The sequence below is a fragment of the Adiantum capillus-veneris genome, chromosome 11 (assembly GCF_014529385.1).
Source record: "Adiantum capillus-veneris isolate H3 chromosome 11, ASM1452938v2, whole genome shotgun sequence".
In the NCBI taxonomy this organism is placed as follows: Eukaryota; Viridiplantae; Streptophyta; class Polypodiopsida; order Polypodiales; family Pteridaceae; genus Adiantum; species Adiantum capillus-veneris.
The window spans coordinates 149,433,097-149,457,795 of NC_140941.1; the positions used below are offsets into that span (position 1 = coordinate 149,433,097).

General features: G+C 44.1%; 1 protein-coding gene across 2 annotated transcripts in view; it reads left to right on the plus strand.

Moving 5' to 3' along the window:
- The first annotated feature begins 203 nt into the window (after nt 1–203).
- EMB1873 (porphyromonas-type peptidyl-arginine deiminase family protein) overlaps nt 204–24,699 on the plus strand; it is a 61,249-nt gene continuing 36,753 nt past the window's right edge. Inside the window, exons 1-6 of one of the 2 annotated variants that reach the window (XM_086524085.1) lie at nt 204–459; nt 620–733; nt 1,101–1,190; nt 1,575–1,662; nt 1,755–1,810; nt 1,890–1,968. In XM_086524085.1, coding sequence (XP_086380211.1) covers nt 373–459; nt 620–733; nt 1,101–1,190; nt 1,575–1,662; nt 1,755–1,810; nt 1,890–1,968 — 514 coding nt within the window. In that variant the 5' untranslated portion in view covers nt 204–372. Of the gene's footprint in view, nt 460–619; nt 734–1,072; nt 1,191–1,574; nt 1,663–1,754; nt 1,811–1,889; nt 1,969–24,699 lie in introns of those variants that run through there. The other variant, XM_086524086.1, reaches the window with a different exon arrangement.

Here is a 24,699-nt window from a genome sequence, read left to right on the forward strand (position 1 = left end):
TCTCGATTGCCACACGTATTCCCTACCACCACGCTAGCGCACGTCGCTGTCCATGTTGGCATGGCACATGATCATACCTTAGTTTAGGCGCCCCTAGTTTACCCGCCCCTAGTTCACCCTTAGTTCACCCTCAATTCACCCACCCCTAGTTCACTGTGTGATCCGACAGCTGAGACTAAAGCCGTCTCGCGCCCCGGCCCTAGATCCCCTTTGAGCCAGAGCCGTGCCATATAGTGACGAGCGTGGGCGGCTCCAGGCGGCACGCCACGCAAGCACTGCCAAAGCTTGGGCAGGTGGGCACGCGCAGTGTGAATTACACATACTGTGACACTTCAGCAAGCCATGCGCAGTCTGAACCGAACCTAAGCTGCCATGGATTTGGAGGGCACTCCCCGCGAGCATGGTTTCCGAATGCCTGCTGAGTGGGAGCCCCACGAGCAGTGCTGGATCGGGTGGCCTGTAAGTTCTTGAATGCTCTCATTTTTGTACAGAGAAAGCATACATGTTTATGCACGCTTGAATGCCCACATTGGATGTATGATACTGCGAGCGCACATGTAATCCCCTCTGTAAACAAGATTTCTTTGCAAACAATCTGGATAATTCCTGTGCTTTGTAGGAGCGTCCGGATAACTGGCGTGACCATGCCATCCATGCACAGCGCGCATTTGTTCAAGTTGCATCAGCCATATCCGAATTTGAACTGGTCACTGTATGTGCAAGCCCTGAGCAAGTAAGTGAGCGATTTCTACGTGAGGGCAATACTCCTGCACATGGAAACCTCTTTGTTGAGAGCTCACATCATGTTTGTGTGCTTGGCAAATGAATAATGCATGTGTTCACGTGTTCACGTTCACACTGGAAGTAAATTACAACGATGATATTATCTGAGAAAGATTTATGGTTTTCTGGTGTTTTATCTGCAATTGTTCACCATCCCTGAATATGTCTTGCTTATCTATGTTCGTGAGGGCATGGGCATATGTATCTCTCTGTGTTTTTTTATGTCTACATGTATGCACTCATAGTCAAGAACGTTCCTTGACCATGATTTGATTTGAAATTTGTGCAGTGGCTGAACTCTTTGTATGAACTCGCAGTGGCAGAATGCACGAAATCAACTGCCACCGAATGTCAGGGTCATCGAGATGAGCATGAATGATTCTTGGCTTAGGGACATTGGGCCCACGGTACTCTCTCTCTCTCTCTCTGTGTATGTTTCTCTCACGGCTCCATCACAAATATTTTTTTGCTATACCATGGTTTGCTTTTTGAAACTAGTGATATTGATAGACCTTATGGATGGTAGTTTGGTGTTTAAGGCTAATTCGTCATAAATTCATAGGTTACATTTACTTGCCTTCATGACATTGCAACTTTTCTCTAAGTTAATGAGGATTGGACATTTCTATAAATTATAACTCATCCTGTTGCAAACCTTTTTGACTTGAGCCATTTTTCTGTTTTGTGCCACTTGTGGCACCCTGATGTGGAATGCACAAAGATAGATGCATCTGATCTGGCTGTTATTGTCCTTTTTATTGTTTTTTGGTGCTTGCCATGTCAAAACAAAGTTTATCGTGCGAGATAGATGTGGTAAAGATACTGGCAAGGAGGCAAGGGATGTAGCAGGCATAGACTGGACTTTCAATGCATGGGGAGGTAACATTGCTTGTTGAAATGCTCAAGTTGTCCCAGATGATTGAAAGATGTTGTGATGTGTTGTGTTCTGTCATAATTTATTGTTGCTACAGGGCTGGAAGAGGGCTGTTACAAGGATTGGAGCCTTGACAGCCTTGTTGCAAGAAAGGTATGATGGCTTATATTGTTTTCTCACAATCATGATGTGGAGCTATATGAGTCAACTCAAAAGAGAAATACGTTTGCAGATTCTGAACGTCGAGCGAGTGCCTAGATATTCTCAACACTTGGTTCTTGAAGGCGGAAGCATACATGTTGATGGGGAAGGTAATACCCATTTGCTACAGGGTTATGTTAACATGATTTTCTACTAGCCATCAGAAGTGATCTTACACTTAATCTGGATGATCCATTCTTTTGAGTTTAGAGATGGCGATTGTTGTAAGGCTTGTCTGGGATTTATGATTTTGTGGTCTGTTTAGTGAGCTTTTGCTTTAACCTTCCAATCAGTGTTGATGAGTATCAATCGTCTATTTTGGAAGCTCAAATCAAATTAAGGAAGTGATTATCGTGCTTTTTATTGGTTACAATATAGGTTCGACACAAATGAGGAAGAAATTGGAACGCCACATCTCATCTCAGATGTTGTGGAAATAACCATGACTGTAACCAGAAATTTGGAAAAAATGGACTCGCATCATCACTCACATAATTGATTAAGAGATTCATAACATCGTGTTTAAAATATAATCCGATCCGAACATGGAGACAATCACATAATCATAATTAAAAACTTAGAGAGAGAGAGAGAGAGAGAGAGAGAGAGAGAGAGAGAGAGAGAGAGAGAGAGAGAGAGAGAGAGAGAGAGAGAGAGAGAGAGAGCATAATATTGAGGGTTGGAATGCCCCCCCCCCCCCCCCCCCCCCCCCAAATAGGGCTTTTTGTATCACGGAAGCTTACAATTAAGTTAAATACAATCATATACAGCATTGTGTGAATAAGATGGCCTTTTTGGATCAAGCCAACAATTTCGGCCTTCTCAGGCAGAAGCATAGACTCACAGTGTCATGTACTTGAAGAAGCATATCTTCTTCCTTCTTTCACATCTCTGCCTCCTCCTATAGAAGCATCACAAAAACATATGAAGCTCTTAAAAACATGTGCATGCTTCTCTTTAGAAGAGTTTGTCATAGTGGTGCATGTGCTGTTCATGCATGGCAGTTAGCTTCTCCATCGTCTTCTCTAGGACTATAAGAATAATTAGCATGTTAAGATGCTACTATTAGACCTCCTTAAAACATCAAAATGATACCATAGATTTGAGAGAGCTTTCATTTGAATCATTTAAAGTAAAATTAAATATAAATGCTGAGACAATCGCATAACAATAAGTAGAGAGAGAGAGAGAGAGAGAGAGAGAGAGAGAGAGAGAGAGAGGAATGCCTCCCCTTCCCGCCGGGACTTTTTGTATTACGAAAGCTTACAATGAAGCTAAATACAATCATGTTACATCATCTTGTGCATAAGATGGCCTTTTATAGTGTGCGCAACATAATGGCCTTCTCTAATCAAGCCAATAGTTTCAACTTTCGGCCTTCTCATATCAAAAACATAGTCTCACATAGTAATCTTTTTGAAGAAGCATCATCTTTTTTCTTCTTTGATATCTCTTTCTCCTCTTGTACAAGCACCACAAAAACGTACAAAGCTCTTAAAAACATGGGCATGCTACTATTGACAGAAACTAAGCTCGTTGGTTTTGTAGAGTATGTTCAAAGCATGAATGACCTCTATACAAACCTGCACTACTCTTGAGCACTGACGACGTGAGTAGGGATGTCATAGCTGCTGTCCAAGCTATGCATGATAAAGGTGATAATCTTATTCTTCCTGTTTAGACAAGTAGCGAAGTTGAGTTCACATATTGTCAAGTTTGGATCTTTGTACTTCATTGGTTTTATGCAACCTCTTCTTTGCAGCTTTGTAGTAGTTTTCATTTTTCGATTTCGTATTTAGCTTACGTTAGGACTTAAGAATGTGTTTCTATAGAAGTTGTTGTGTGAAGTTTGATTTCTAGGATTAAGTTTTTAAGATGTCTTATCCTTTTTTTAATAAAGTTAAGTACTTATTTTAAGTTTTAGCCAAGTAAGCTGTGTCAACTTTTTTGCGCATGCCTTTTCTAAAAACATTTTTAAGTTAATAATGTTTTGTTTTATCTAGTTTTGTTTTGTAGCAAATAAAGTGATTTAGTTTTTTTTTTTCTTTTCTTTTCTTTTTTTGCGTCCCTTGCTTTTATAGTTTTATGAGTGCTTTCCCTCTTATAATTTGCGAGTTCAGACTATTTTGAATTTATGAAGGTATATTCTATTTAGAAGAGTTTTACCACGCGTGGTCCATGCATGGTTCATGCATGGCAAATAGTTTCTCCACATCTTCTCCAGGACTAGTGAGAAAAGTGTAGAAAATACTAGACCTTGTTAAAATATCAAAACAATAACTTAGATGCGTAGAGCTCGTAGAGGGTCTTCATTTGAGTCCAAGGTCGTGTGATTTTGCCAACCGAAGCCCAAGTTATGGCCGTCTTTATGAAGGGCTGTCTTGCACATGCAGTTGTGTATTCTCTCCTCGAGAGAGTCATCTCGATGCAAAAACGCCCTTGCTAAGAGGTTTTTGCCTTCTTACTCTGTTTGTGGTACCTCTGTTGATAGTTTCAATGTCAAGTGCAAAACAGTGAAGATCTAGACTTTACACTTCCACAAATCTTTACTTCTGTTTTGCTTTAATGTGTGCTACTTAGCACTAGATGGTTCCTTTTATTTCCCTAAAGAGAGGGAATGAGAGAGAGGTAGAGATGTGCATAGAGAGAGAGAAGAAGAAGAAGAAGAAGAGAATTTTAACGTCGTAGGAATGAGATAGAGATGTGTGCACACACACACACACAGAGAGAGAGAGAGAGAGAGAGAGAGAGAGAGAGAGAGACTCGATGGGGTCTCAACCAATCTCTCAAGGGGGTCCCCCACACCGTTGCAGATGTGGTATTTGCTTTTGATTGCGTAAATGAAATGTACTTACATGCAATACCTCAAATTCAGGCTCTATTGACTCGAATGGGAATGTCAACACGGTAACTCTTCAAGACGAAGCACCTCCGGTGCTGATTTGATGCACCTTTGGATTTGTCTCGATGAGGGGTTGCCGATGGCCACCGAGGGGTAGATCTGGGGCTGATTTGCACTCACGATGTGAAAGGAAACAAGGGCTGAAAGCTGGCTACAAAAACACAGATATGGTCGCTAAAACGCATCCAATCCGTCGCGTAAAGCAAGGTTGAAAATACAGAAGATAATGGAATCAATGATTGACAACAATGGGAGCACTTGATGTGGCGAGGGAATGGCCGGGAAGAGGTTCAATGGGTTGCCAAAGTACCGGGCTGCGAAGAAGAGGCTAGTGTTAGCAGATCCAGACCGGTTTCGGCGAGGAAAAGGGCTAAAATTAGAAAATGCTGGGTTTATCTGCTAAAATCTGGGATTTGGGAGCAAAACGCCAAGCTTGCAGATGCAATGCCAAAACGCTGAGGTGAATACTAGCGCTTGCAAAACTTATGAGAAATGCTGGGCAATGGGTTCCTTTATTTGACTCTTTAAGCCAGGTCGGGAAAAATGTGCATATGTGCGCACATGGGAGTTTTCTGACGATAACTCGCTTTTCTGTGACCTATTTGAGCAACTAGATGTACATGCTCGTACAATCCATTTATGCAAGAGGGTTCCAAAACTGGAAAACCTAGTCTAATGGACTCATTTGGACATGCAGCTCTTGCGAACAAGCTCACAAAATTCTTGGTACTAATCCTCCTAGGATTCTAGACACTCCTATGTAGGGATAGGTGGAAAATTGGCTCTGGAAATCGACGAAGCATGTCCACGTGGCACACAGAGCCATGTGTGCATGAAATCCCCTCCTGCTCAAGGTGAGGCATTGGTATCGAGCTGCATGGCCTCCTTGTATGAGGCTAGCTAGTAATGGGTGAAAAATTCCTCGTCCACCCAAGCGGTTTCATGGTTCCCTCTATCCTTGAACTTCAAGAAGTATTGCCTTGCCTTCTCCTTACTGCCAAACTAGGATTGAAGCCATCTACTACGCTTCAACTTGATGACTCTGAGTGGAACAACGATCTCTGGTGATTTCTCTTTTGGATTGCTCCTTGGAAGTCCACCCTTGTGACGACAACTTTTTAGGTTCTTTGTGGAAACTCTGTGGCTCCTACAGATGCTCCAAAGGAACGGCAATTCGGCTTCCGGATTTTGATCATCCTTGTCTTGAAATCACACATAAATGAAACAAGTTTGGTTCTTATGACCAAAGAGAACTGATAACCAAAAAGAACTTACCTTGGGAGAGCGGAGCCTCCTAAACAAGATTTCACCTGGTTTTGGCTTCTCTTTATTCAAATTATGAAAATGAGAGAAAATTTTACCTACATTTTCCGGGAGACAATGTCCATAGGTTGATGGGGATGGTGTATAGGGAAATGATGATAGTGGGTAAAACACGGAATTGACCTGGGAAAATTGTTCACTATAGTTGTTAAGAATACCCAAAATGGTCGATGGTGAATAGAGGTGAATGACCGAGTTCGATTTTCCACTGTGTAGTTTTTTGCTAGCATGGTGTCACCAGCGTGTGACTACTATCTATCCTTTTTGTTGATTTCTTTCTTATTATTTATTTACTTTCACTTTTTGGAAACACCCCTCGGGAAATCTAACTGACCTGCATTGCATAGCTAGTGTGGAACTGTCCAGAGGGAGTCCAGGCCTGAGGGCAAGAGAGCACTAAGGTTGGACAAGGACTATGGTTAGCCAAAGTGGGGTCATTGACTAGCCAAAGTGGAATCCTTTGCTACAGAGGCTACATTTCAATTCTGGGTGTGGCTGCAGTGTACAAAGGGGGTCAGATGACCTAGAAAGATACAATGGCAGCATCTCCTAAAATTTAGAGAACTGCTATTTTGGGACCTAAAAATGTGTTTACGTCATTACCTCCGGAATGACAAGGAGAACATTTTCTTACTCTGCCGTGAAGTCAACTGGGCAACAGGTTGGGAGGTGGCGCTGAATTTGAAGAGAGAAGAGGCTCATTTGCAAATTTCTGTCACAGGTTAAGAGCTATGGAGTGCTTCCTTTCCCTCCTATGTACAGTGCGGTGCCAGGAGTGATGCTATGCACGCTACTCACTGCTCTCTCTCTCCCCTATGGCAGTATGTTATGCCCCTCTAGTGGGCTTTTCAATTGACCAATGTACAGTTGTGTGGGTTCATGCGCGATTGCCGAGGCAAGAGCCTCTTGCACAGGTACTGGATTAGCTAGCGGCTAATCCCCCGCAGGTACAGGTGAAATCGGAGAGGTTTCACGCCAAAAATCTCGTCCGATTCAAAGGGTAAGTAGCCCTACAGGTGCGGGAGCTCGAGGACTTGCTACGGATGCGACCGGCACGCGAAACGGAGCCCGAAACAGTAAATTACAGCCTGCTGTGTATTTTTGTAGGTTTAGGGTTTTGGCCCTAAACGGTCCCTAGTACCCCCAAGAGGTTCGGGGACGCGAGGGGACCGCTGTACAGGTGATCTGGCGCATTTTCGGGGCTGAAAACAGAGAATTCAGCGAGCTGCAGATTCTCGCCAGGTTTTGCAAAGTGCCCGTATGTGTCGGGAAAGTCATTCAATGCGTGGGAATACTGACTGTGAAGAGTCCTAGTACAGTTATGCTGCCGAAATCGGGCCGGAACAGTTGAAATTCAGCCAAGTTTGTGCGGGGCAGCTTGTAGGGAACCACAACGTTTATTCCGTCTTTTAAACAATAAAGAAATACCGAAAGGGGCACCTAAGTTAGGGGCCAATATGGTGTCGGTCTACTCATACAGGTGCAATCTAGCAGCCTGTATCCCTCTCCCCTTTGTTGTGTCTTGAAAGTAGAGGTAAAGTGGGCGACAAATTAAATGGGTGAAAGCAAATAAGTTTTAAGTCTAAAGTCTACCGCCCTTTTTGAAAGTACAGGCCGGTTTCACGTGGACATGTGAGATGAGGTTGCTTGGATCCATTCTGATGGTAACGGGGTGGGAAAATTCTTTGTGATGTGAAGAGAGAGGTGGTATCCCAATCAATGGGCGGCTTGAAACTGCGAAACCACTTAATGCCCAAAATAACATCACATCCACTTAATTTAGCAACCACAAATGGACGAGTAAATTGAACTTGCTGAATGTCGAGATCTACATGGTGACATGCAAGAGAGAGAGAAGAATTCATGCCCTCCGAGAATCCCATCATTGGATAGGTAGGAATAGGATTAGATGGGAGATGGGCACGTGTCATGACGGCCTCACTAGGGATGTACTGTTTGCTACTAGAGTCAAATAACACAACCACTTTTTGACCTTTACTTTGTACATAGCAATTTATGAGTTCCTTATCATGAAAAGTCCCCTCCTGCTTAGCTTCTTGCTCTATCACTCTCATAGCATTCACTTGAGAGGTAGAGTGTCACGTGACACATCCAACCCTATGTGTCTGTGGACAAGCTACAGCATGATCATGGTTCAGTTCAATCAAGTCAGTCTAGAATAGGAAGTGATCTGGCACTTTTGTGAGTGTGTTCGTAGACCGTGCATGACCAGTCACTTAGATTATATGCATATCCTCTGGTTGCACACAGCATGATCATAAGCATTCCCATTTGAATCCATCAGAATCCTTCAGGGAAAATTAACCTATTTTCCCTATTTTTGACATTTTTCACTTATTAATTTTAAGTGACTTTTGTTGGAAAGTAGATAGGGCAATTTTGCTAAGTTTGTATAAATAAAAACCTAGCGCTAGCACTTTCTGGCAGAAGAGGCAGCAGGAACTCAGTTCAACAGGCACCTTCTTAGCAAGACCCCCCGCAGGCTAGCGTTTTCTCTCAACAGAAGGCCTAGCGTTTTTGCACCAGATCAGCCAGCGTTTTTGCAGTTGCAGATTCCCGGCGACAGTAGACAACATATTAGGCCTAGCGTTAGCAGATTCCCAAAACAACACAACAGATTTCCTAGCGTTAGCAGATTTCCCCGCAAGGTCAGTTTTCAGCCCTAGCGTTTTTGGTTTTGCAAATCAACCTCAGTGTTTTTGCAGATTTTCACGATAGATTCAGCCGTAGAACCAGCGTTTTCAGTTTTCAGCAGTTAGACATTGCGGAACAAGTCCCGAACCTCGTAGATCTCACCTTCCCGCAGCAGATCCTCGCCGCACGGTCAGATTCCGCAAGGTTTACAGTTTCAGTCCGGAAAACACAGATTTCAGCATCTGTGTTTTCAGCGCATCGTCGTTGCATTGTCGTCACCAACATCGTCCTCATTGACATAGAGTCAGAATTAAACAGATAAAGATTTGCAGATTTCAGCCATTAGCACTTTCAGATTTCAGCCGTCTTGTCGTCGTCCTCATCGTCGTCGACAACGTGGGCAAGTCCAAAGCATTGTAGAAATTTGTGCAATCATAAGTAGACCGCTCTCGCCATAGAAAGTGGGGCCTTCGGAGGAGGGTTTGACAATATTCTGGTGTCGTATTCTCTTCTCTCTCTACCTCTCAATCTCATACACTTCCATTCACAGTGCCCATTCACTTTGTTTGTGTCCATTGCACTCTCTCTCTAAAGGAACAGAAGGCTCTCCCTTCCGTAAGTAAAAGGAACCTTGAGCACAGTTCGGAGCACTCATCTTGAGCGAAGTTCAAACATTTATTCCACTGCACCTAACATTGGTATCAGAGCTTTGGCAGTGTTTTGTATCACTCAAGGAAAGAACCACAAGAATCACAAGATTTTTTTTTTGCTTGTTGCGGTCGCACGAACCCAAGTTGACTTGGGCATGTAGATTCCTATTCGTGTTTTTGAAGAGTGACAGGAATCCCAGAAAAGAAGGGCTTGCCCAGCCTCCCCTTGTGCCTCTTTTCACTCATTGAGAGCGGACCGTGCACTTAGCGGCCGGCCAATCAATGTGAGGTGGGAAAAAGCAACCTTGGTGTGAGCGCAAGGCCGCCAAGGGGTGCGCCTGTAGAAAAGAGCAGAACTCGGGTGAAGAGAAGATCCTTCTCTAACACAGATTGCAAGCGAGGAGAGGCTAGATAAAGCTTCAATGACAAACCGGGGTCGCTTTGAAGTGGGAAAATTACAAGCATTTAGCATGAGGTTCTTAAGACTTGCAAGAACCTCAAGAACTCAAGAACCCCAAGAACCAAGACCCCCAAGAACCCAAGTTCCTCGTAAACTTAAGAACCCAAGACCACAAGAACCCACAAGAACCCCAGACTTCAGTGGAGGGTCATCACTTGAAGCGGAATGGATACTTCGCTTGGAGGCGATGAGCATGAGCGAGGCGAAGAAGAATTTTCCCCACCAGGAGGTTTTTCCGACCCTCCCCCTTCCCCATCTACGCCAAGGATTGCACTAACTCCTATGGAGGAGTTGGAGCAGATGTTTATGGACAGGAAGTTAGAACGCGAAGCAAGAAGAGTAGAAAGAATGGCAGAATTTGATCGCAGACACGCAAAAAGAAAAGCAGAAAGAAAGACAGCCATAGAGCGTGAGCATGAGCAAGCGCGACACATGCAAGAGTTGTTGCGACTCTTTTCTCAAGTGCAGGCACAAATGCAAGAGATTCGGGAGAAGGAGACTCTCTCAGTCTCTTCTTCTCCAAAGCATGATACACAGGATTTGCATGATGATGAGCATGATGATTTGGATGCCAATGACAAGCATGATGATTTGCATGATGATCAAGATGTGATTTCTCACAAGCATGATGATTTGCATGAAGAAGATGTGATTGCTCACAAGAAGGATGAGTTAGTGGATACTTTTTCTAGCAAAGCTAACCTCATTGCAGATCCGATTAATCACGAAGAACTGATCTTGGCTCTCGAGCCTAGGTCCAAAGAACCCTCACAGGAAGTACTATGTGTTCGCATGATTAGTCAGCACGCATTGTTCGACTGTCTCATTCGTGATCGTTTCCTGTATTTTAGTTAGCGTCTTTATGTGATCCCTTTTCCTAGGCATGACATATTGTACGTTGAGCACGTTTCACTCATGAATGAGCACTGATGTATGCGGATTGTTCATGAAAAGCTGAAAAGTATGCATTCAAGGAAGTCACATTCAATATCTCTTCCTTGGCACGACGCAGTTGTACAAAGAGCACAAGAAGAATTGAGCATCAAGCATCGGCATGTCCATTGTGAATTGCCACAATTGATTGATTTAGATCAGCAAGACAAGATTAGATCTCATTGTTTGCGTGTGTGTGGTGAACGGTTTGGCACTCCCGTCTAATTGTTCATCTACATTGCATGCACAGTCTTTTATGAAGACGAGATTTTTTCCAGTCACTTTACATGGAATGAGTATGTTCATGTTTTTGTGTTGGAAGTGGTTTCAGGAATTTTCAGTCATAGAGATTCTTGAAGAAGAAAGAAGCATGACCCTCGACGAAGTTGAAGCATTGAAGGAGCCACAGAAGACTTTGTGTCGCTTTCGGCACGGCCCAAAGAAGCAAGCGTTGCAGACCTTTTTGAAGTTCAAGTACCGCACGACCCTCACATCAGAGTGGGCCGGCGAAGAGTCCCTTCCAGGATTCCGGATGCTATTGGCGATCTCCCTCGACGCCATACAGTTCGGTACCAGTACCTCACTTTGAAAAGGAGGGGATGTCACGTGACACATCCAACCCTATGTGTCCGTGGACAAGCTACAACATGATCAGGGTTCAGTTTAGTCAAGTCAGTCTAGAATAGGAAGTAATCTGGCACCTTTGTGAGTCTGTTCAGATCGTGCATGACCAGTCACTTAGATTAAATGCATATCCTCTGGTTGCACACAGCATGATCATAAGCATTCCCATCCATTAGAATCAGGGAAATTTTCCAGTGCATTTAACCTATTTTCCCTATTTTTGACATTTTTCACTTATTATTTTTAAGTGACTTTTGTTGGAAAGTAGGTAGGGCAATTTTGCTGCTAAGTTTGTATAAATAAAAACCTAGCGCTAGCACTTTCTGGTAGAAGAGGCAACAGGAACTCAGTTCAACAGGCACCTTCTTAGCAGGACCCCCCGCAGGCTAGCGTTTTTTCTCAACAGAAGGCCTAGCGTTTTTGCACCAGATCAGCCAGGGTTTTTGCACTTGCAGATTCCCGGCGACAGTAGTCAACAGATCAGCCCTAGTGTTAGCAGATTCCCACAGCAACACAACAGATTTCCTAGCGTTAGCAGATTTACCCGCAAGGTCAGTTTTCAGCCCTAGCGTTTTTGGTTTGCAGATCAACCTCAGCGTTTTTGCAGATCTTCGTGACAGATTCAGCCCTAGAACCAGCGTTTTCAGTTTTTAGCAGTTAGACATTGCAGAACAAGTCCCGAACCTCGCAGATCTCACCTTCCCGCAGCAGATCCTCGCCGCATGGTCAGATTTCGCAAGGTTTACAGTTTCAGTCCGGAAAACGCAGATTCAGCATCTGCGTTTTCAGCGCATCGTCGTCACCGACATCGTCATCATCGACATAGAGTCAGAATTAAGCAGATAAAGATTTGCAGATTTCAGCCATTAGCACTTTCAGATTTCAGCCATCTCGTCGTCGTCCTCATCATCGTCGACATCGTCGGCAAGTCCAAAGCATTGTAGAGATTTGTGCAATCATAAGTAGACCGCTCTCGCCATAGAGAGTGGGGCCTTTGGAGGAGGGTATGACAATAGTCTGGTGTCGTATTCTCTTCTCTCTCTACCTCTCAGTCTCATACACTTCCATTCACAGTGTCCATTCACTTTGTTTGTGTCCATTGCACTCTCTCACTAAAGGGAAACGGAAGGCTCTCCCTTCCGTAAGTAAAAGGAACCTTGAGCACAGTTCGGAGTACTCATCTTGAGCAAAGTTCAAACATTTATTCCGCTGCACCTAACATAGAGTCTGAAGTTGACGCGATAGCGGGTTCATTTTTAGTTTCGTCCTTAGGACAATCCTTTTTCATGTGACCTGTGTGACAACGAAAACACCTGCGTTCCTTTGCATACAATGCTTGTTTTTCTTTGCTTACTTGACCACCTACGATTCCTTGAGCAACTTTCTTATCATGTGTGAGTTGAGGTTTATCAAATTTTCCTTTACCCTCATCCTTATCTTTGTCACTCTTAGATTGAGACGTAGATGTAGATGGAGAATGAGATTGACAATTTGGAGAGTTCTTTTTATTGTTACCATTTCCATTAGAATTTTTATCCTCGTCTCTAGAGGAGCCATGAGAGGAAGAGTTCCATTACCATAGACCATCTTGAGCTTACCCTTGTGCGTCGTCTCTTGGAGTTGAGCCAAGCGTATCGCCTCTTGCAATGTCTTTGGATCACCAGCCTCCACGTCAAACTTGATCGAGTGGTCCAATCCAAAGAGAAAGGCCTCCCACCCTTCCTTATCCGATTTCCTCAATTGTCTACCTAACTGGAACACACAGTTAGCATACGACATCACAGGTTTATCTTGTTGAGACAAAGCCCGAAAATCCTCCTTCAATCGCGTCAGGTATTGTGGAGGCAAGAAGCGAGTCTTTAGGTCCTCCTCGAACTCCTCCCAACTAAGCTCTTAAGAGGGGGAACGAGCCTCGAGGAGAGACTCGGAATGGGCCGCGTTTTGGGCGTCCTCCTACTTCTTCATTCACTCATCCTTTAGGTGATAGCATCACCTGTGAGATGCATGGAAGCCAAGAGAACTTTGTTATTATTAGACTTTTTAACAACCGCAAATAAAGATGTAAATTGATGCAACCAAGAATAAAAGACAATAGCATCCATCTTACCATCATACTTACTGAACGCAATCTTCTCGAGGTTTGGTTCGTTGGTTGTCCGTGTAGCATTGGTTGCCTCCACATGTCACAAACTGCTAACGTGTCAAAGCCCTAAAGAATGGAGCCAACTTGCAGATGCCGGCCGAGGGGCCTAAACCCTATGAAGAACAAGTAACAGAAGAAGAAGTCCTACCAACTTATGGGGACCCCGTCCGATGGGGCCCCAAGTGACATAAAGATTAAAATAAAGCAGGACCCGCAATTGATGACGTGGCAGTTTTCGAAAATTGCTTTGACATGATGACGTGGCAGTTGTACGGATTTCCGTAAATTACGTTGGCAGCTTTTGACATTGCTTTTTGGACCAGAAGCTTTTGAGTTTGAAGGCTTTTCATGTAAACTGCTTTTCGAGCCAGGGGCCTTTAAATATGAGGTTAGGGCTCATTCTCTGGCATGCTTCTTGGAGAAGGTGCAGAGTCTTGAGTATCGGCTTGTATTTTGTTGATGCAATATAAAGAAATACCGAAAGGGGCGCAAAGGTTTGGGGCCAATACTCAGTGTTACATGTCGTCTCTCTCTCTCTCTCTCTCAGTTCAATTGTTACTGAAGTGCTAAAAGTCTGTTCAGTTTGTTCTTTTCTATTAGCACGTGGTGCCCGTCTTGTAACAGACTTGGACACTCCAAGTCAAGAATCAACCGCGACAGCACCAAATAACCACTTCAAAACAATTCACAGATCACAATAGATTTGCACTGGCCCGGCGGAGTTCCGTGCCTAGAGATATTGGGCCCAAAGATTGGCGCCCCTTTCGGTATTTCTTTTTATATTAATCAATCATCAAAGTACAAGAGAGCGGTTAGGGTTTCACTCTCAGACTTTGCGTCCAGATGCTCTGAGAAGTGAGGCCCTCACCACTAATTTAAAGGTTACAAGGGATGCCCAAAAGCAGAGCCCCAAAAGCTTTTAAAATCAAAAGCATCAGTTCTCTCTCTCTCTTAGAGAGTCTTTTCTCTTTTTTTTTTAAAAAAAGCAAAAGCAAAATTCGCGTCGCTCATCATTTTCCAAAAAAAATAAATATTTTTTTTAATTTATAATAATCCGCCTCCGCGATTTTCGGAATTTAGGGTTTCTGGCAAAAATTAGGGTTTGTAGGAATTTTAGGGTTTCTGGCAGAAATTAGGGTTTCTGCTGTCCGCCACGTCATCACTTTGTGACATACCCCCCTCTTGAAAGCATTGTAATCGACCGCGATTACGCCTGCAAAACCGACAAAAGCCATAAACCGTCTTAGCAGACACTGACTGTTAGTACCTACGTACTAGGAACACACATCTAGCACATGTACAAAATCGACAGTCACATCACACGACATCACAGGACATCACCAGACATCACAGGACATCACATGACATTCAACATTCATTCGGATCTTAGACCATGATTTATCGGCAATGTAGCTAGCAATCACATCTAGGTCCAATCGGGACCTCATCGATGTCCGATTGACTAACCCCTATTGCAACCATGTCTATTCGAGATCAATCAGACCAAAATGTTGCAGTCATTTCGGCTATCAGTTCCTGCACTCACAAAAAGTCAAGAACAAATCAGTATCATAATCAGGAATTCCATTTCATAAAGTCATCCAGCAGAATACTGTCAGCTCTCAGTATCCCTGAAGCTCAAAGAGACATCAGTGACTTTAGTATCAAAATCGAGGCATCTGTTGACAAAGGAGTGGAGTGACTCCCCTCTTGTGCATCCCACTGCACCAGATCTTCGGCCAAGCTGAGTTTCTGGGTTCCGTTTGGAGTAGACTATGCTAAACCAAAACACCGAGGTAAAGTTTCACAATCCGAGGAGTATCTGCTAGGTCCTCCTCCTCCATCCACTTCGCATTAAATGCAGGAAAGTTCTTGAACTAAACCAAGAATCGCCTTCGGACTTTACCTTTCTTCGTATCGTTATGTGCCAAAATCTGTTCAGGAACAAGCATTTCCTCGTTTTCTTCCACTTTGGGTTGCTCATCAGGCTCCCCATCATCAGGCACATCACCCTTAACAGGGTTCAAGAGACTCACATGCAATGCATTGTGAATCCACCAACGGTTTTCGAGACAAAGCATCTGCCACCACATTCTTCTGTCCCTGCACATGGACAATCTGGAAGTGGAACTGTGACAAGATGTTCACCCACCGCATCTGCTTTTCCGAAAGTTGCTTCTATGACAAGAAGTAGCGTAAACTCTGATGGTTTGTAAAGACAGTAAAATCCGCTCCGAGTAGGTAATGCCGTCACTGAGTAAGAGCGTGGATAACCGCCAAAAGCTCTTTCCCATAGATCTGTGTTGTCATCTCCGGCCTAGAGAACAAACGGCTCTCGTAAGCTATGACATGGCCTTCTTGCATCAAGACCGTACCCAGACTACGACCACAAGCATCACAAAATACTTCAAATGACTTCTGCAAGTCCGGCAAAGTCAAATCTGGTCCTGTAGTGAATTTCTCTTTCAATGTCTGAAAGGCAGTCACCTCTGTGGGTCCCCACGAAAAAGGTACTCCTTTCTGTGTCAAGGTATGCAAAGGGGAAGCAACCGCTGCAAACTTTCGTATGAACCGCTTGTATTACGAACACAGTCCCAAGAAGCTTCTAACTTCATGGACATTCCTCAAATCGGGCCAATCACGGATAGTCTCTATCTTGGCCGGGTTCATTTTCACTCCTGCTGTGCTGCTGACACAATGTGTCCCAAAAAGTGTATCTCTGGTAGGAAAAATTCACTTTTCTTAGCATTAATCACTAATGTGTGATCTCGTAATACCTGAAAGACTTGAAGCAGATGATCTCTGTGTTCTGCCTCATTCTTGGAGAAAACAATGATGTCGTCAAAGAAAGTGCCAACAAATAGCCTGTACTCTCGAAAAATCCTGTCCATCATCCGGTTAAATGTCGTAGAAGCATTGGCTAAGCCAAAAGGCATCACCAAAAACTCAAATAACCCAAAAGTCGTCCGAAAAGCTGTCTTTTAGACATCTCCTGGCACTTTCCTGATCTGATGATATCCACTCTTCAAGTCAATCCTGCTAAAGCACGAGGATCCCTGTAACCTATCGAGTATATCATCGATCTTAGGAATCGGAAGTCTGTTCTTGATGGTGATTTCGTTGAGAGTGCTATAATCGATGCACATTCTCCAAGATCCGTCTTTCTTCAAAACCAACAACACTGGAGAGCAATACGGTGAAGTACTAGGCTGGACAAGACCCTTTTCCAAGAGGTCTTTCACTGAGTTCATAATCTTTTCATTCTGTACTCGGCTCACACGATAAGGTGGCCGATTCGGTGGCGTGCTTCCAGATATCAGATCAATAGTATGATCTGAAGCAAATGATCTCTATGTTCTGTCTCATTCTTGGAGAAAACAATGATATCGTCAAAGAAAGTGCCAACAAATAGCCTGTACTCTCGAAAAATCCTGTCCATCATCCAGTTAAATATCGCAGGAGCGTTGGTTAGGCCAAAAGGCATCAGCAAAAACTCAAATAACCCAAAATTCGTCCAAAAGGCTATCTTGTAGACGTCTAGCGGCGCGATTCGGGTCTGATTATATTCACTCTTCAGATCAATCCTGCTAAAGCACGAGGATCCCTGTAATCTATCGAGTATATCATAGATCCTAGGAATCGGAAATCTGTTCTTGATGGCGATTTTGTTGAGAGCTCTATAATCGATGCACATTCTCCAAGATCCGTCTTTCTTTAAAACCAACAACACTGGAGAGCAATATGGTGAAGTACTAGGCTGGACAAGACCCTTTTCGAAGAGGTCTTTCACCTGGTTCATAATCTCTTAGTTCTGTGCTCGGCTCACATGGTAAGGTGGCCGGTTCGGTGGTGTGCTTCCAGGAATCAGATCAATGGTATGATCTTCAGGACGAGCAGGTGGTAACTCGCCTGGTTGGCCCTCTGAAAAGCAATTGGCACGAGTGTGGAGGAAATCTTGGCGTTCTTTTGTTCAGGTCAAAAACATATTCGACCTTATCCGTCGTTCAGTTCTATCCCGAAAAAGGGAGTAAAGAAGCTGAAATTCATCAAGTACAATCTCTAAGCCCTTCATTTGTCAAAGTCGCATTCTCGGCCCAATAGTCAACCACGGCGTTGTTGTTGTGGTACCAAGGGATTTCGAGTAGAACGTCACAATCTTCCAAGGAAATTACGTAAAACTCCCTGTGCCCTAAACACCCGTGTCATTGCAAACGAAGTTTGCCAATGCTAGGTGTAATGGCAACATCCCGTCCGGGTGCCACTCGAACTATCTCCGCCTGTGGCCTCAGCCTGTCGGACGTAATTCCAAATTGAGCCGCCAATTGAAGAAGTTGGCCTTGTCTCCTTCAAAAGAGCTTCCTGATCTTTCTTTTTGCCCTAAAAACGAAAAAGTTTGTACTTTCATTCATTTGATTCGGTTCAGGCCTTTTATCTGCCTTTTCTTCCACGTTCCTTAGCTGCTCTTGAATTCTCAGGCCTTTCGTCGTCCTTGTCGTTCTGTTCAAGCAGTGATCTCGAATCTCTGTAGGTAGACCCAAGGTAAACTGCTCAATCTGTTCCTTGAACGAGATCTTCTTAAATGAAGAGGCGGGTAGAAAAGAGCTCCAGAATCTCTCGCAATAAGCGTCCACTGTATCTTTCTTGGTCATTTGAAGATGGTTCCAAGCAGTTCGAATGTCGCGTTTGTACTCTCGAGTCAGCCATGAAGAAATAAAAAGCCTTTTGAATTTCAGCCATTTAACTGGCGCTGTCTTGCTTAATAGAAGCCTGGACAACCAAGTTCGAGCATTCCCCTTAAAATAAGAGGCAGCTCTCCGAATCTTAGAGTGCTCTGAGTAACGCCCTCCCGCGAAAGCAATGTGAAACTGCTGTACAAAAGACAAAGCCTTCGAAGCATCTCTATACTTGAAAAAGTGTTAAATTTAATTGATTGTCCACCTTCCTTAAACTCTCGAACTTTCTTGCTTTTGTCTTCCAGAAAGTCGTATTGGTTGGCTTTATAAAAATTCTTCTTCTTTGCATAAAAGTTGCTGTCGTCAGAGTCTGAACTGTCTGTAGACGACTCCTTTGTAGAACTGTCACTCACGGGGCGAGATTTAGACTTCTTTGTCATTTTCTTGCCCTTTCCGAAGCGTTGTTTCTTGCTTCGCTTTTTGCCTTTTCGGTCTTCTTCGCTCGAGTCAGATGAGCTAGAAGAACTATTAGAAGAAGAAGAAGAACTGGGTACTCCTTCAAATTAAACACGCTTCTTTTGTTTCTTTGCCTTTTCAAACTTTCCATAAAAGTTGCTGTCGTCAGAGTCTGAACTGTCTTAGACGAGTCCTCTGTAGAACTATCACTCACGGGGCGAGATTGAGACTTCTTTGTCTTTTTCTTGCCCTTTCCAAAGTGTTGCTTCTTGCTTCGCTTTTTGCCTTTCGGTCTTCTTCGCTCGAGTCAGATGAGCTAGAAGAAGAAGAAGAAGAAGAAGAAGAAGAAGAAGAACTGGGTACTCCTTCAAATTGGACACGCTTCTTATGTTTCTTTGCCTTTTCAAATGTTGATTGACGACCCAAATAACCGGGGAAGTCAGTGCCTTTCTTCTGCTTTTTGCCGTGCTTTTTAACTTTGTTCTGCGCGCCAAAAAGCTGAGCAATTTGTGTATCAACCACCTCTTCTAATTCCTTCTCTGAAAACTTCTTGGGAGCAGGAGGTTTCTTGAGAGCGGGTTTTGGGGGTGGTGTTGTGGTTTTCTGCCACTAGGTGTGCACCTCCTCCAAAGAGGTCTTGCTCATAAATTTTGCCATCTTCGGGTCCTTGGCAAAATTAAGCATCATCTTTGTTGCATCGGCGATCAATTGACGACGCTCCATCTCTCAACGCTTCTCCTGAGTAGGCCGAGGCGGGTCATACTCCTTGCCTGAATCTTCGTTGTGATCCCTTCCCGCATCTCCGAATGCAGAGGGAGTCGACTGATCCTTGTCTGAAGCCATAGGTGCCGCAGAAAAAAATTAGGGATCAGATTTTCCGTAGGAGAGAAATCGGCCGTGCTCTGATACCACTGTAACAGACTTGGACACTCCAAGTCAAGAATCTACCGCAACAGCACCAAATAACCACTTCAACACTGTCCACAACTCACAATTTAATTCGACAATGGCCCGGTGGAGTTTCGTGCCTAGAGATATTGGCCCCAAAGACTGGCGCCCCTTTCGGTATTTCTTTTTGTATTAATCTGAGTTCAAAGTACAAGAGTGCGGCCATGCGCTCACACTCAAACTCTGCGTGCAGATGCTTTGAGTTGTGAGAGGCCTGCTCACATATTTAAAGTTACAAGGGTTGCTAAAAGCAGAGCCCCAAAAGCTGAAATCAAAAGCTTCAAGTAAAAGCTTTGAAAATAAAGCAAAAGTTCTTCCTCTCTCTTTCTTTTAATAAATAAAGCAGAGGGGCTTTCTCTTTCTCTCTCTCTTGCTAAAATAAAGCAAAGAGGGTTCTCTCTCTCTTTCTCAGCAATTTGCGCAGAAAAAGCAACGCCAAAAAGCTGCCCAGCTTTTCGTAAATCACGCTGATGTCCATACAGCAGGCTACATGTCAGCCCGCTACGTTAGCAAATCAGGGTTAGGGTTAGGGTTAGCGCAGAATTCGGGTTTCTGATTTTAGGGTTAGGGTTTTAGCAGAATTAGGGTTTTTGGTTTAAGGGTTAGGGTTTTGGCAGAATTAGGGTTTTTGGTTTTAGGGTTAGGGTTTCAACAGAATTAGGGTTTTTGGCAGCCACGTCATCACTTTGTGACAGATGCCCAAAAAAAGAGCCTCAAAAGCTGAAAATTAAGCTTTAAAAAAAATAAAGCAAGGCTCTCTCTCTCACAAGCTTTGCTTGTGAAATTAAAGCAACTTCTTGCGTAGCTTTTTTTTCCCCCAAGCATTGCGTAGATTCTTACGTAGCCAATAACTGCCGCTACCGTCCGTACGCTGCTGCCACGTGTCAGCAGCCCCGCGTTTTGCATCGGATTTTTCCGGGTAGCCGTTCGGCAAAGCCACGTCAGCATGCAACCCGCATTTCCGGGACCAGCAAGGCTGGTGTGTGTGTGCGCCTGCTGCCCACTGGCCACTGGCCACGTCAGTGGTTTGTGACATACCCCCGTCTTGAAAGCATTGTAATCACCCTTGATTACGCTTGCAAAACAGACAGAAGCCATAAATTGTTTTAGCAGACACTGATTGTTAGTACCGATGCACTAGGAACACACATCTAGCACATGTACCAAGCGACAGTCACATCACACGACATCACATGACAAATCACATTCAACATTCATTCGGATCTCAGACCATAATTTATCGGCAATGCAATTAGCAATCGCATCTAGATCCACTCAGGACCTCATAGATGCCCAATTGACTAATCCCTATTGCAACCATGTCTATCGAGATCATTCAGACCAAAATGCTGCAGTCATTTCGTCTATTAGTTCCCTGCACCTAAACAAGTCAAGAACAAATCAGTATCATATTATCGGGAATTCCAGTTTATAAAGTCATTACAGTAGAATATTGTCAGCTCTCAGTATCCCTGAAGCTCATACTCCCCTCTTGTGCATACCCACTGCACCAGATGCTCGGTCAAGGTGAATTCGGGGTTCCATTTGGAATAGACTATGCTAAACCAAAAGCTTCAAGGTAAAGTTTCACAATCTGAGGAGTATCTGTCACAACTCGGTGACGTGGCTGCCCAGTACACACACACACCCTCTGGCAAGGACCCCCTTGCAGAAATGATGACATGGCAGGCTGACACAGACAGCCCTAAAATGCTAACGTGGCAAATTGTACGGTAATTTTCGGAAAAAACGGATTGGCTGACATGTGGCAGGCTATACGGATGCCTGCGTTTTGTGGCGGATTTTGTGGCAACAGGAAAAGCAGCACCAGCTTTTGGGTTGCTTTATTTTTGGCTACGCAATTAGAGAGAGAGAGAGAAAGAGAGCTTTTGCCTTATTTCTCTCAACACTCAAGAGAGAGAGTGCTCGTGAGAGAGAAACAGGCTTTTGATTTTCAGCTTTTGGGACTTTGCTTTTGGCATCCCTTGTAGACTCTTTAAATACGTGGGCAGGCTTCCCACTTCTTAGAGCATTTGGACGCAGAGCCTGAGAGTGAGAGCCTCCCACTTGATTGTACTTTTGCAACAGATTAATACAAAAAGAAATACCGAAAGGGGCGCCAGTCTTTGGGGCCAATATCTCTAGGCGCAAAACTCTACCGGGCGAGTGTCGAATTAATTGTGAACTGTGAACTGTTTTGAAGTGATTTATTGTGGTGTCGCGGTAGATTCTCGACTTGGAGTGTCCAAGTCTGTTACAATGGTATCATAGTACGGCCGATTTCTCTTCTACGGGAAATCCGATCCTTTTTACACGGCACTCATGGCTTCAGATAGAGATCAGTCAACTTCCTCTGCATCTGGAGATGCGGAAAGAGACCACAACGAAGATTCACGCGAGAAGTATGGCCCGCCTCCGCCTACGTAGGCGGAGATCGAAGAGATGGACCGTCGATGATTGATCGGCGATGCAACAAAGATGATGCTCAATTTTGCGAAGGACTCGAAATTTGTAAAATTTATGAGCTAGACCTCCTGCGAGACGAGGTGCATGCACAGTGGCGGCAGACCACAGAACCACCCCTCAAACCGGCCCTGAAGAAACCTCCTACTCAAAGGATGTATACAAAGCAAGAATTAGAAGAGGTGGTTGATGCACAAATTGCTCAGCTTTTTGACGCGCAGAACAAAGCTAAAAAGCACGACAAAAAGGAGAAGAAAGACGCCGACTTCCTAGGTTATTTGGGTCGTCAGTCTACATTTGAATCGGCAAGAAAGTAGAAGAAGCGTGTTCGATTTGAAGGAGTACCCAGTTCTTCTTCTTCTTCTTCTTCGAGTTCTTCTAGCTCCTCTGACTCGAGCGAAGAAGACAGAAAAGGCAAAAAGCGAAGCAAAAAGCAAAGCTTCGGAAAGGGCGAGAAAAAAGGCAAAGAAGCTTAAATCTCGCCGAGTTGTTGACAGTTCTACAGAGGACTCGTCTTCAGATAGTTCGTACTCTGACGACAGCAGCTTCTACGCAAAGAAGAAGAATTTTTATAAAGCCAACTAGTATGACTTTCTGGAAGATAAAAGCAAGAAAGTTCGAGAGTTTAAGGAAGGTGGACAGTCAATTAAATTTGACACATTTTCTGGTTATAGAGATGCTTCGAAGGCTTTGTCTTTTATACAGCAGTTTGACATAGCTTTCTCAGGAGGGCGTTACTGAGAGCACTCCAAGATTCGAAGGGCTGCCTCTTACTTTAAGGGAGATGCTCGAACTTGGTGGTCCACGCTTCTATTAAACAAGACAGCGCCAGTTAAATGATTGAAATTCAAAAGGCTTTTTATTTCTTCTTGGCTGACTCGAGAGTATGAACGCGACATGCGAACTGCTTGGAACCATCTTCGGATGGCCAAGAAGGATACAGTGGACGCTTATTGTGAGAGATTCTGGAGCTCTTTTCTACCCGCCTCTTCTTTTAAGAAGATCTCGTTCAAAGAACAGATTGAGCGGTTTACTTCCTATAGAGATCCGAGATCACTGCTTAGAACAAAAGTCAGCTTTCATTCAGGTGCTGATGAGCCGTTCGAAACGGGGTTTTGCTATTCACTCAGGCAGTTTGACCTACCCCACAGATGAAATCATGACACAAAGGGCCAAACAGACTTCAAAAAATGAAAGTAGAAAGAGATGGAGCAACCCAAAAAAGAAAGAAAAGGATGCATGACTCAAACTCACTCCCCAAGAGAGGGCTCTCTACATCAAGGAGGGGAAGTGCTTTGGATGCGGGAAATTGGGCATGAAGTGCCCAAAAAAGGCACCGAAAGAACAAACGACAAGCACGATGAAAGGCCCGACAGTTCGAGAGCAGCTTAGGAACGTGAACAAAAAGGCAAGATGAAAACAAGGACCGGTTCCAGATTGCGTGGGTACTGATCCCAGCACGATGGACGAGAGTACAAAACTTTGCCGAGCTTGGGGCAAAGTGAAAGACCAAGAAGCCCTGATCTTTTGTGGTGGAGGAGCCAAGGCCAACTTCATTTCACCTGAATTGACGACGCGGCTCGAGATCACTCTCGATCAAATGGGACCACTAGCAGAGGTAGTTCTAGCGGCACCCGGCAGGGACGTAATTACAGTTGTCATTGGCAAACTTTGGTTGCATTGTCAGGGGTATTTGGGGCATGAGGACTTCTACATAATGCCCTTGGAAGGTTGTGATGTCCTCTTGGGAATTCCCTGGTACCACAAGAACACCGCCGTGGTCGACTATCGGGCGAGAAAAGCGACTTTGACTACAGAGAAGGGCAGAACCATTGTACTTGATGTAAAACTTAAGGGCGAGTCTGTCTCTATTGTACTGGCTTCGGCCGTTTCAAAATTGATGAAAACCAATCTATTTGTTTACTTGATCTTTTTGAGAGAGTTGAATGACGAGAATAGGACAAATATGTCTAAATTTGATAAAGAACGGCAGGACTTTCTCCACACTCATGCCAATTACTTTTCAGAGAGCCTGCCAAGCGAGTTACCACCCGCTCATCATGAAGATCATACCATTGATCTAATACCTGGAAGCACACCACCGAACCGGCCACCTTACCGTGTGAGTCGAGCCCAGAATGAAGAAATTATGAACCAAGTGAAAGACCTCTTGGAAAAGGGTCTTGTCCAGCCTAGTACTTCACCGTATTGCTCTCCAGTGTTGTTGGTTTTGAAGAAAGACGGATCTTGGAGAATGTGCATCGATTATAGAGCTCTCAACAAAATCACCATCAAGAACAGATTTCCGATTCCTAGAATCGATGATATACTTGACCAACTTCAGGGTTCCTCGTACTTTAGCAGGATCGACTTGAAAAGTGGATATCGTTAGATCCAAATCGCGTTGGGAGATGTCTACAAGATAGCCTTTCGGACGACTTTTGGGTTATTTGAGTTTTTGGTGATGCCTTTTGGCCTAACCAATGCTCCCGCGACATTTAACTGGATGATGGACAGGATTTTTCAAGAGTACAGACTATTTGTTGGCACTTTCTTTGACGACATCATAGTTTTATCCAAGGATGAGGTAGAGCACAGAGAATATCTGCTT